Source organism: Pelophylax lessonae, assembly GCF_965119305.1.
Source record: "Pelophylax lessonae genome assembly, chromosome: 3".
Classification (NCBI taxonomy): Eukaryota; Metazoa; Chordata; class Amphibia; order Anura; family Ranidae; genus Pelophylax; species Pelophylax lessonae.
In genome coordinates, this window is record NC_138770.1 from 600,741,999 (window position 1) to 600,754,654 (window position 12,656).

A 12,656-nucleotide genomic window follows, 5' to 3' on the forward strand; every position below is an offset into this window, starting at 1 on the left:
ACAGCAAGTGCCATAAATCTGGTCTGAGCTGCACATGCTGGGAGAGGCATTTCACCAGAAGAGACCACTAGAGTCTCCTCTGTTATAAAAACCCTACCTGCGAATTTTTGTTTCATTTTTACTATGAGAGTTTAGTATGGCTTTAAACCTCGTTTTGAAGTTTTAATCGCTTGTATTATAAAGAGCCCTATTTGCTATAATCCTTATTTTCAAGAAAAAGAGCTGAAAGTAAAAATCTCTTTGCTGAAAATAGAAATTACATTAAATAAATGAACAAAAATAAAACCCTACTGAAGGTGGCCCAAACCTTTTCAAAAACGTTCCACCTTTAAACTAGACACAGGCATTACAATATCATTTCTCTTAGATTTACCAAAAACAATATGTTGTGAGGGAACTTGATTGATGCAAGATATTGCACTACATAGTTCTTGACATACATTATAAGGAAGATAGTGCAGAAATTGTACCATCAAATTGTGATTTGTATACAATGACCCTTTCAAACCAGATGTGGATTTTAGTTTAGAGTGAATACATTGGGTTTATGCTCGCTGAATACAGAGGGGCTTCATCTGTATGCATTACTGCAAATCACTGATCGATTCCTGATCAAACATGTGCCTTTACCTGTATATGTCATTCTCCCTCCAGCTGTACTTCCAGTCACCCACTTCCCAGTTTGCATAGATAACGTCCACTCCTTCCCATTCTCATGGCTCATGAGGTCAGGAGTCAGTTTGCAGATAACCAGCTCCACAAACTGGGCCTCGAAGTCTTCAATGGACATCCTGTAACAATCCACAAGCAAAATAAGTCAGTGGACCAGGTTGGATAGCATGACATATTAAGGATACACGTAGTGTGACTTCCTGAAGGTGCTAGATACACTTCTCGACCAGCCTGTTTGTTTGTGATGTGCATTGCCCTTCCATGTGCACCTTGCTGCAAAAGCCAGATATAGATTGGGGTGGTTGCCACATTTTTGCACAATGGGTGCAGGGACACATGGAATGCCATTGTGCTCTTGCTGGGCGTCACTTGCACCCCTGTGACTTTAAGGAGTGGTGGGCTCCATCCAGGAAAACCTGCTTTTAATCAATCCATTCTTATATGTGCTCCTACTATGAAGGCTCTGGAAATTTAGAGTTAGGACCACAGTATATACAGAGGTCCCTTGGTGTGGGTTTACGCATATATTTGCAAATGTGTGCAAACTCTCTGTTTTTAATGTAAACTGTTAGACAGGGTCACTTCGGCTGGTGGGTAAGTGCCGGTTCACACTAGTACGACTTGTCAGGCGACTTGTCAGCCTGACAAGTCGCGGACCGTCGCAGTCCATTGTGTAGTACAGGAACGGTTCTAATAGGAGCGACACAAGTCGCTCCGACTTAGAAAAAGGGTCCTGTACTACTTCAGGGCGACCTGGAGCGACTTGCATAGACATTCATTTTATGAAGTCCGTGCAAGTTGCGCCGAAGTCGCAGTGCACGGGACTTCACAGGTCGCCCCCAAAGTCGTGCCGCTGCAGTGTGAACCGGCACTAAATGTGCTGGGGAATCGTTTGTTTGTTTGTTTGTGATGTGCATTACCCTTCCATGTGCACCTTGCTGCAAAGGCAAGTTATAGATTGGGGTGGTTGCCACTTTTTTTATAATGCACTGCCATGTTGATCCTCTAGCTTCGATACCCTTCGCTGATTCTTGACCCCAAAATTTGGACGACGTCAGATTTGGACAGAAGTTCATGAATTATGATAACCCAAATATTAATGGTTTGTATTCCCAAAAGATTTCTGGGTGAAATACCTTAGACCTCTTTCTGCTGTTCCCTGAGCACCCTTAGCTTGACTCCAAGTCCCATCTGTCTGTCTTAGTATTACTGGTAGAATTTGTAAATGAAGGGGATCAGGCTGCCAGGAGTTTCCCCAAACAGTTCTACACAGGTTAATTTTCTGCGCTATTATAAATAAGTTGCGCTAGAGAATGATCAAAGCATATAAAATGAAATATATCAAACAATGAAAGTGTAAATAAATTGAAATCTGGTAAGCGTTTCATCTACACGGTTACCCCAAACCACATTTTAAATTTTTGGATTTATTCACAGACTTTTTCTTTGGACTATTATTTCAATTTATTTACACTTTTATTGTTTGATATATTTCATTTTATATGCTTTGATCAATCTCTAGCGCAACTTATTTATAATATTGCTTTTTGGGGTGTCGGTCACACTTGAAGTTGCAGCTTTACTTTTTTTTATCCTTTTTTATCCTTTTAATTTTCTGCTCTGCAACACAACATTTTTGGAGCCAGCATCCCGTTGACTTCTTTTTGGGATGTCTGGCTTGTAAATTCTAGTCAAGGGTTTGGTCAATCCACAAGTGATCAAACTTTTCAGAAGTTCCCTCATCTCTACTCTGAACAAGCATCCATATATTGAAGTTAGGTCCTGATCTGACTTGTATAGTCGCTGCAAGGTCCACTTTAAAACCTTTAGTGGTGGCCATATTGCTTTTTGTTTTTTATAACTGTATCTTTGGTCTTTGCTGTCAACTGCTGTCCAATTATTAAAAACAAAATTGCATAAGATATAATACAACCTAAAAGGTTTTTAACCTTCACTAAAATTAGAGGAATGTGCCTCCGTAGTTTGAACTTTCATCCATGACCACACTTTTGGATTTGAATTGAAGAAGAGTTTGGTGTCCCTTCCATGAGTAAAGTGCTGAATGACAATTAAGTGTGTCACACTAAAAGTATATCTAAAACCAAAGCCTATATATATATATATATATTTTTTTTATAGAGCAGGGAAGAGTTAGAGCTCTATTTAGGCATTTTGTTTGCTCTCTGTGTCCCATTTGGGAGATTTCCAGTTACTTTATGTCCTGGAGATATAACAAGATGTTAGTGGAAATCTCTCCACATTTAGGAGCACTCCCCTTCTGCGCATTTGTCACCAGAACAGGTGTACTAAACCAGAGCAGGACCTCAACTGCCAAAATATTCCAACACTTCCCTCTTCCTTCCTGTTGTATATTCTTGCATCAGTACAGGTGCTCTTTCCCTCTCTTGGTTCCTACATGCCCTCCTGGAACTTTTACATAATAATCGTTATGATAAAAGCTTTAGCTGGGAGAACTGAGAACCAAGAAAAGTGCAATGCAAAGTGGCTAAGATGGCATCTGTAATATTATTACCAAAACTCTCCATCCTCCCGCGTCTTTCGCAGTAGCAGTCTTTCCTTCAGGCTGAGCTGGTCCCATTTGAAGGAGCTGGAACAAAGTCACAAGACAAAATGGATGACTGGAAGGCACTGGGCACACAGATCGATCATATAAATTACAGCGGAGACAAGCGCAAGCAATCGATCCTGCCCACGGCTTATCTGAAATGAGTTTCACGCTGTGTTTTGTGTCAGCGCAGGAAATTCTGACACAAACTCCTTTCACATTCTTTTAATAATTTCATGGGAGCTTCTTGTAATAATGATCTCATGAAAAATGCATTTAATATTTTAATATGTAAATGTAACTCTAGGCAAGTGTAAATATGCATAATATGCATAGAGGTGTTTTATATATACACTACATTGTCAAAAGTATTGGGATGCCTGCCTTAGCACGCACATGAACTTTAATGGCATCCCAGTCTTAGTCCGTAGGGTTTAATATTGAGTTGGCCCTCTCAGTCAAGTTCCTCCACCCCAAACTCGCTCATCCATGTCTTTATGAACCTTGTTTTTACACTGGTGCGCAGTCATGTTGGAACAGGAAGAGGTCATCCCCAAACTGTTCCCGCAAAGTTGGGAGCATGAAATTATCCAAAGCGGCTTGGTATGCTGACGCATTAAGAGTTCCCTTCGCTGGAACTAAGGGACCAAGCCCAACCCCTGAAAAACAACCCCGCACCATAACCCCCCCCCCCTCCACCAAATGATTTGGACCAGTGCACAAAGCAAAGTCCATAAAGACATGGGTGAGTGAGTTTAGTGAGGAGGAGGAACTTGACTGGCCTGCACAGAGTCCTGACCTCAACTCGACAGAACACCTTTGAGATGATCTAGAGTGGAGACTGAGAGCCAGGCCTTCTCATCCACATCAGTGCCTGACCTCACAAATACGCTTCTGGAAGAATGGTCGAACATTCCCATAGACACACTCCTAAACCTTGTTGGCAGCCTTCCAAGAAGAGTTGAAGCTGTTATAACTGCAAAGGGTGGGCCAACTCAATACTGAACCCTACGGACTAAGACTGGGATGCCATTAAAATTCATCTGTGTGTAAAGGCATGCGTCCCAATACTTTTGACAATAGTGTGTATTTGTGTGTGTGTGTTTGTGTATATATATATATATATATATATATATTTATATACACAGAAGTGTCAATAGGAAGTGGAAACAAACTGTTCAACTTTCTAGTGAAGAAGGAAATTAAAGTTTTGCAGAAAAGGAGTTTTTAGGGTATGATAGCAGACAGTAGGAGCAGGAGAGGAATGCTGTGGGTATGATATTGGATAGTAGAAGCAGGAGAGGAGTGTGGAAAGTATAAAAATGGTCAGAATGTTCAGGAGTAGAGTGTTTAGGGTATCACAGCAGGCAGTATGTGAAGAAAAGGAGTGTAACGGAAGTGGCAGTATACGTGGGAAAGGAGTGCAGAGGGCATGGCAACGGGTAGTATGTGCAGAAGAGTAAGTATGATGCCAAAGTAGTATATGTAGGAGAGAAGTATAAAAGGAATGCCAGTGGACAATATATGCAATAAAGGAGTGGGGAGGGTTTGAGAGGGCAGTATGTGCTGGAGATGAGTTCATAGTCTATGACAGTAAACAGTAGGAGGTGAGGAGTGTGGAGGGGAAAGACAGCAGGTAGTATATGCAAGAGAGGGATGTAAAGGATATGAAACTGTAGAAGAGCGGGGTTAGAAGGGTATGACAGTGGGCAATATGTACAGGAGAGTTTGAAGGGCATGGCAGGGGGCAGTATGTACAGGAGAGGAGTTTAAAGGGTTTAAGAGTGGGCAGTATGTACAGGATAGGAGTTTTAAGGGTTTGAAATTGGGCAGTATGTGGAGGAGAGGCATTTGAAGGGTATGACAGCGGGCAGTATGTACAGGAGAGGAGTTTGAAGGGTATGACAGTGGGCAGTATGTGCAGGAGTGCAGTTTGAAGGGTATGACAGCGCGCAGTATGTGCAGGAGAGGAGATTGAAGGGTATGACAGTGGGCAGTATGTACAAGAGTGCAGTTTGAAGGGTATGACAGCAGGCAGTATGTACAGGAGAGGGGTTTGAAGCAAATGACAGTGGGCAGTATGTGCAGGAGTGCAGTTTAAAGGGTATGACAGTGGGCAGTATGTGCAGAAGAACAGTTTGAAGGGTATGACAGTGGGCAGTATGTGCAGGAGAGGAGTTTGAAGGGTATGACAGTGGGCAGTATGTGCAGGAAAAGAGTTTGGAGGGTATGGCAGGGGGCAGTATGTACAGGAGAGGAGTTTAAAGGGTTTAACAGTGGGCAGTATGTGCAGGAAAAGAGTTTGGAGGGTATGACAGGGGGCAGTATGTGCAGGAGAGGAGTTTGAAGGGTATGGCAGCGGGCAGTATGTACAGGAGAGGAGTCTGAAGGGTATGACAGCGGGCAGTATGTGCAGAAGAGGAGTTTAAAGGGTATGACAATGGGCAGTATGTGCTGGATCGCCAGGACAAGGTAAGAGAACACCGCTGCGCTCTCTGCACATCCACCCCCAGCGTTGACTCGGGGTTATCGATCCTGCAATGAAAAATCCACCCCGAGTCATGCTCGGGATTACCGCCTAGATGGTTAAAGGGTATGACAATGGGCAGTATGTGCAGGAGTGCAGTTTGAAGGGTATGACAGTGGGCAGTATGTACAGGAGAGGAGTGAAGAGGGTATGAAAGGGACAGTATATGTAGGAATAGAGTGCAGAGGGTGCAAATGGGAAATATAAATTCCCACCTTGTTTACAGCAGACTGAAATTGGAAGTGTCTGCATCAAAAATCAAAAGTCAGTACAGTTTTGTTTCTGTTTGAACTAAGGGGTACTGCACATGAATGAAAAAGCTCAGCTGTTCACATTTTAACTATAATTGTTTACATTGTTTGGCTTTAGATCCTATGAAATTGTATAGAACAAGCTCTTGTACTCAATCTAGTAAAATATACCAGTTTGGTTACACAAGCTATCTTATTTTTTTTTTTTTTTTTATGTGCACTTTCTTATTTCTACCACTAGAGGGAAGCAGGACACACCATACAAAGATATTTTTAAAAAAAAAAGAAAATAGATTTCTATTTTTTTTTAAAGTTTTACTCACTTGTCACTCCAATTTCCCTTCCATTCAATCTTCCCCCATGGGTTCCTCAGCCTGACTAAATTTTCTGTTCCAGATTTGCAGGTCACCTGGAGAGAAGAGATGGGAAAACCTGATTCATTTATCGTACACAAACAGAGAAGGCTGCTTTATCGCTCTGCTAGACATTCATCAAAGGGGTTTATAATTGTGGATTTTTACCTTTCTGATTCCCGTCACCGTGTACGCGTGTCCGGCCACTAATCCGTTCTCCAGAACCCTTTCAGGCTAAAACAGAATCACAAAATAGGTCAGCGATAAGACCCGAGCCGCAGCCATTCAGCACATTAAAAGACAGGATTTTAAAGGATTGTTTAATGCGGTTTCAGTGACTGCGGAGCTCAGAGCTCTTGTCTGCCGCTCACGCCTCGGCGATCTACATTGCAATGCTAGAACTCCTATTAGGCTAATTTGATGAGGTCAGAGGTCAGGAAATATAATTCTTTTATTAATAAATCCTTTATATTCCAAGAGGCCTGGAGTGGGGGGAGTTAAGCAGCACAAGGTCTGCACCTTCACAGGCCCAGAATTCAGTATTCCCTGAACACCAAATAACTGCCAGTAATACAGTTTTAAAGTTTTGCTAGGAAATGCATAAAAAATGAGATTCAAGAAACAAAGAAAAGTGATTGCAGAAAAAGACCAAAGTGGTCCATGAAATGTGTCCCTTTTTTTAAATCTTTTTTATACTTTTTTTGTTAACATTTTAGTCATTTATTTTTTTTATGATTTTACTTTTTTTTTTTTCTTTTTGTTTACTTTTTCATTTTTAGTATAAAGTCTAGATCCATGTTTTTCCCAATGCCTATTCAAATTAACTTACCTTTGACTACCTCTGCTTGAAGTTTGTTCCAAGCATCTATTAAACTTTCAGTAAACGAATACCCTCTAAACATAGTTTACGATTTTTCCCCCCACTAATTTAAGGGCACATCCGCATGTTCTTGATTTTAGCTTCATTTTGATAATATTGCCCTCCTGAATCTTATTCACACCCTTCAGGTACTGTATTTTAATTTTTTAACACATCTTTTTTTCTCTCAGTGGAAATGTTGCTTTCTGGCCTCTCCCTCCAGTGTTCTGTGTTGGCAGAGCTGAGTAACGGCCACACCCCTCAACACAAGTGTCCACCACACACAGACTTGTATTGCAGAGAAGGGGGCGTGGCAGATGTGTGCTGATTACTGAGTGCAGTGGGTCTAAGGCCTCGTACACACGGTCAGATTATCGGACGAATTTCCGTCCTTTTTGTTGCATGCTATTCTCATATTGAAAGTGAAGAGGTTATTTTCATACGAAAATTCTCGTAGGACAGAATTCAACTACAGAAATGATGTAACGTGTTGAATTGTATTGTATGTATTCTTTCGTTTCTGAGCATGCTTAGTCTTTCTCTTATGATTTTTTTGGACGAAAATTGTACTGATTAAACGAAAATCGGACGTTGTTTTTACGTACGATAAAAATTTTATAGACTGCACATTCAGTTTTTGTCGTTCGAAAATTCGTAATCTGCTGTCGAAAGCACTATACTAACGATCCGAAAATCGGCAGATCATTTGTAGGATGAAATTTTACTTCCGATTTTCTTATCGGGTGTATGGGCCTTTAAACTGGTGCCTATTGTACTCTGATGCTGTAAAAGAAAAGTGGACATAAGTCTATGAAAATAGAGGTTATTAGTACAAAGTCTGCTTATCGATTTCGGTGACTGGACTGGAGCATTATAGCAATGCCTGTATAAAAAAATAAAATTTGGGGCAGCGACCTGTGTTCATGTAGGTAATCTGTCTTTTCAATTCTGTCTGCAGTCTACCTTTAGGCCAATTAATAAATTAAAGGGGACCTCCTATGATGGTTCCCAATAGTCTTGCTTTCTAGTCCTTTCTAGGCCTGGTTTGGAGCCTTAAATGTAATAGCACTATGGCTAGTTCCATATTAATTTGCTTTGGAGGGACTATCACCAAGACAGGAAAAACTATTTTGAAGAAGTTATAACAGTCACTACCCACCTTTAAATAATTAATGTCTATTTACAGCCAGTCTTTGGCTCAGTCGCTCTCCCTATGTGATTGCTTTACCCTCATAAATGATACTTTTTGGGGGTGCAATTCTTTATGTGATCAGTGCCCTGCTTTCTAACGCATACCGAACTCTGGTTGCAGCCAGAGAACCTCTCCTACCTTTTTTAGTGCCTGAAACATGCCTGAGTTTGTCTGACTTTAGAGTGAACAATTCATTTTCCAACTGTAACTATTGAGATAAATCATATTGAGATATATGAGAGGTAAAAAAATAAAAACCTTTTCAGCCATTATGTGTACAGCCATTGAAAACTGGATAGCATTTTAACATTGCAATGTGAAAATAGGAGACGGCCTTTGTAATTTGTACTTACCCCTGCCTTTGTCTGGCAGCCCATCAAGGACCCGCTATATGCTGCCCGTACCATGATCTGCCACAGGTCCACGGGAGCTTGCTCTAGCTTGATGCTCATGTTGACCCCGCCAGTAAAATCCACCAGAGCCTCAGATACTTGACCAATCTGTAGATCTTCATAGGAGCCACATAGCCTATCACAGCAGAATCAAAGATTATACCTACAGTCAACCACTAGAGGGCAGTATGAAAATCTCAAAAAGAGACATATTCTCTAGAGCAGGGATCTTCAAACGACGGCCCTCCAGCTGTTGCGGAACTACACGTCCAATGAGGCATTGTAAAACTCTGACATTCACAGACATGACTAGGTATGATGGGAATTGTAGTTCCTGAACAACTGGAGGGCCGTAGTTTGAAGACCCCTGCTCTAGGGCAAGCTTGTGTTCAAGTGACATGGAGCTTGGGCTAAAATGATGCATGACATTTCCATGATCTTACAGTCTTAGCATCTAATTTGGAGGTACACTCATCCGACAGCACTTCCGAAGAATCAAAAAACATTTCCATTTAAATGCCACATGTCTAATTAAAGTTAACTTGTCACACCCTAAAACTTGTCTGTTCAGCAGTAGTTTGCCAGCAGTAATATATGAATGCTTGCCAAATTTTAGCACGGAGCACGTAGGAACAAGTGCCAGCCAAGCTTCCAGATAAGTTGAGGCGGACCTTTTTGTAATCTGCTCTTATAAAAAAATTCCACACTCATAATAAATTGTCACACTCATCAACAGTATCATTTGCACAAAAAAGGCAGCCCTTTTATTAAAAAAAAAAAATAACTCTTGAGCTTCAGTTTAGTGATATCACCTAGGCTGAGATGATGACATCAGTCTGCTGCACGCAGGAGAAAGCATTTCCCCAGTCTCTTCTCTCCCCCATTGATCAGAGTGCAACATTGTGCCTCTGTAACAAGTCACAAGGTGGCGCTGTGTCAGACATTTCTGAACCAGGTTTTACATGAGTGTGTCATTTCTGAGCCAGCATGTCTGTCAAGGAAATAGACATTGACCCTCGATGATGACAGGACAAAGATGGGTTTGGCTTTCTGCATTGTCAGGGGTAGTAATATTAATAGGACTGTCATCCTGTCATCCTGATAATGCATTCAATATGCAGTGAGTCACCTTCATGCAACTAGTGAAATGATTTGCACTTGCATATTTTAGGTCAGTGGTTTGCTAAGTTGCAAAGGAAGGTGACCTCTAAGCTCTGGTCTTTTCATCCAGCAATGGCAGTTCTCACATTTTTGTCTTAACAAGTCCCCTTAAACCCACAACCAAACCATGCTAAGTGTTTTACAAGTTATATTTTTTGGCTGGCATGAAAAGACACTGCAATACTGCCCTCTTGTGGACAAACACAAAACCACACTGTGTTGTATGTATTGATACTGAATTCTGCTTTGATTATAGAAAACAAATCTTTCCGGTTAGAGAACTAAAGGGAGAGTCTGGTTGCTGGGTTCAATACAGACAATCCATTTTTTCAGATTTTTCCATATTCATACACTTACTTGGCATAGGCTTTCTCTAGCAGAGGGCCCCAAAAGAGGTTCTTCCTTGAAGAGGACACAAACAAGAGCTTGCCATCTTTATTCACAGGTAGGCGGTCATCAACCACCACATCGACCCACTCGCCAAAGCGCCAGAACTGTAATTGAACCATAAAAGTGTCATTCGCACACAGGCAATGGTTATATAATTATTTAGCTCCTCCCATAATTTGGTGTTTAGATCACTGTTCATTGACCAGGGAGAACAAGTCAGCAAGATCACTTTTAAACACATTACCAGTTTTGATACATCCAGGCAGACAAAGCTTTTTTTTTTTTTTTGCAAATATGACCCCTTTCTGACACTGTGGGTCGTGTGAAATGCGTCTACCATCCATTTGCTGTACCATGCATCCTATTTTTCAATAAAGCCTTTCATCGTGAAGCCATCGTTTGGTGTGTGGCCACCTTTCTTGTTTCTCTTTGAGAACTGTGATTATGGACTCTACCAGTTTGAATCATCTTTTGTTAGCTTTGAAGTACCTGTTGCAATTTGCAGTTTGTTCACAAGCTGTACATGTGCATGGGCTTTAAAGCAAGTCCTCATTGACCTCTGTGGCTGTAGGCACTATGGCAAAAGGAATCCTCAAAATTCCTAGCACCTATTAAGTCATTCTCCCAGCAGCTCAATTCCCCCTGCTCACCGCTCCCAGCAGTAATTCAGCAACCCAATTCCCCCTCTCCACCATCCAAGTTATAATTTGGAAGTTCAACTCATTCTGCTCACTCTCCCAAGAGTGAATCAGAAGTTCAGCTACTCCTGCTCCCCTCTCCTAGCAAGGTCTAGACAGCTCATCTCACCATATTTACGATTTAAAGCAGCAACCCAGCAGCTCGGTTTGCTCTGCTACCACTTCATAGCAGTAATTGAGCTGCTCAACTCATCCAAACCCCTCCCAATAGTGAATGAGCAGCTCAGCTTGCCCTGCTCCCCCCTACAGGCAGTGACTTATAAGCCTCCTAATTTCTGTTAGAGGGGTGCAGGGTGAGTTGAGCAGCTGGATGAATGAGTGGAATGATTTTATGTTTTTTTTTTTTTCTTTTTTGTATTTGCCTTTTTTGTGCAATTTTTCTTTAAATATGTACTATTGCTTTGTTTTTATTTATTTATTTTTTGTTTATTATTTATTTTTTTCTTATATGTTTTGATCCTTCTGTTAAAAAAGAGAAAAAAACTAAAATGATAAGGCCAATGAGGGACCATGTTTTCACACAAGATGATATGATGACATGAGCTTCTGTAATACTCAGGAACCATTTTAACCCATTGCACCCTTGAGAACGACCTTCCCTATTAACTCCAAAGATGTTCACCAAAATGATGAAAAGGTGACTCCAAACTCCTCATTTTCGTTGAGATTTCAGGGAAATGAAAACTCTTACAAATAAAAATGAAATGCAAACTCTCAGTTTCACTCAATCCTAATCCCTAGGTGCTACAACTCCCTGAAACTAGCATTGGCCGTAGAAGATCTGCTCCGAGGTCAGGGCTTTCTTGTAACACATAATTTTCCTACACAGATAATTCCCTGGCTGCTCTTTGGCTCCCGCCAGCAATCTCTGCACCGAGCTCTAACACCGCTATTTATTTACTGCTCATGATTATAATGTGGATTGCCGAACACGAGCCTGTACCTCATAATAGCTACAACCCAACCAGCGATAAATTGTAATAACTGTTCATTATCGGGCCTCAGCATTACACTAATGGCGCACTACGGAGGAGTAAGGTCAATTACAAGACTCAATGGCGTTATTCCCGGCTCTAGATACAGGAGATCCCATTAAAATAAGAACTTTGTTTATATCTAACAACAAGTATGTGAGCAGGGCTAATATCCGCCACTGCTAGGTTATAAAGGAAACGTAATGGTAATATAAAGTGAACACTAAAGATTTGGAGAGGGACAGCTAGATTTATGATGGAAACAGGAAATCTCAAGCCATGAAATGTCATCCAGGCTTGATTGGTTTGGAAAAAAAAAAAGATGGCTTCAGACATCTAACTGTGCAGATTTAAAGTAATTGTAAATGATCACTTTGTAAAACAACCCATTCAGCTTAAAAAAGAATTGAAAGGCAAAACTTTTTTGTATAGATTTAAAAAAAAAACATAAGATCCTTTTTTCCATTTTTTGTAAGTGATCATATTCTCCCTGTTCCCAGCTTTATAACAGCTGGGGGGGGGGGGGGGGGGGGGAGAAGCAGCAGTACACTAAGCTTCCCAGTAAATGGCTGTGCAGCGAGGGTGTATCAAGACAAGTCTGATCATTGGAGGAGAGCAGGC

At 41.2% G+C, this 12,656-nt stretch overlaps 1 protein-coding gene across 1 annotated transcript in view; it reads right to left on the reverse strand.

The window, feature by feature from the left end:
• The window catches only part of CAPN14 (calpain 14), a 56,471-nt gene that overhangs the window by 25,827 nt on the left and 17,988 nt on the right, over window positions 1-12,656 (reverse strand). The window contains exons 5-10 of the mRNA XM_082252139.1: window positions 10,331-10,467; window positions 8,774-8,948; window positions 6,538-6,603; window positions 6,340-6,425; window positions 3,206-3,280; window positions 631-791 (exon numbers count right to left, since the gene is read on the reverse strand). Coding sequence (XP_082108265.1) covers window positions 631-791; window positions 3,206-3,280; window positions 6,340-6,425; window positions 6,538-6,603; window positions 8,774-8,948; window positions 10,331-10,467 — 700 coding nt within the window. The remainder of the gene's footprint in view (window positions 1-630; window positions 792-3,205; window positions 3,281-6,339; window positions 6,426-6,537; window positions 6,604-8,773; window positions 8,949-10,330; window positions 10,468-12,656) is intronic.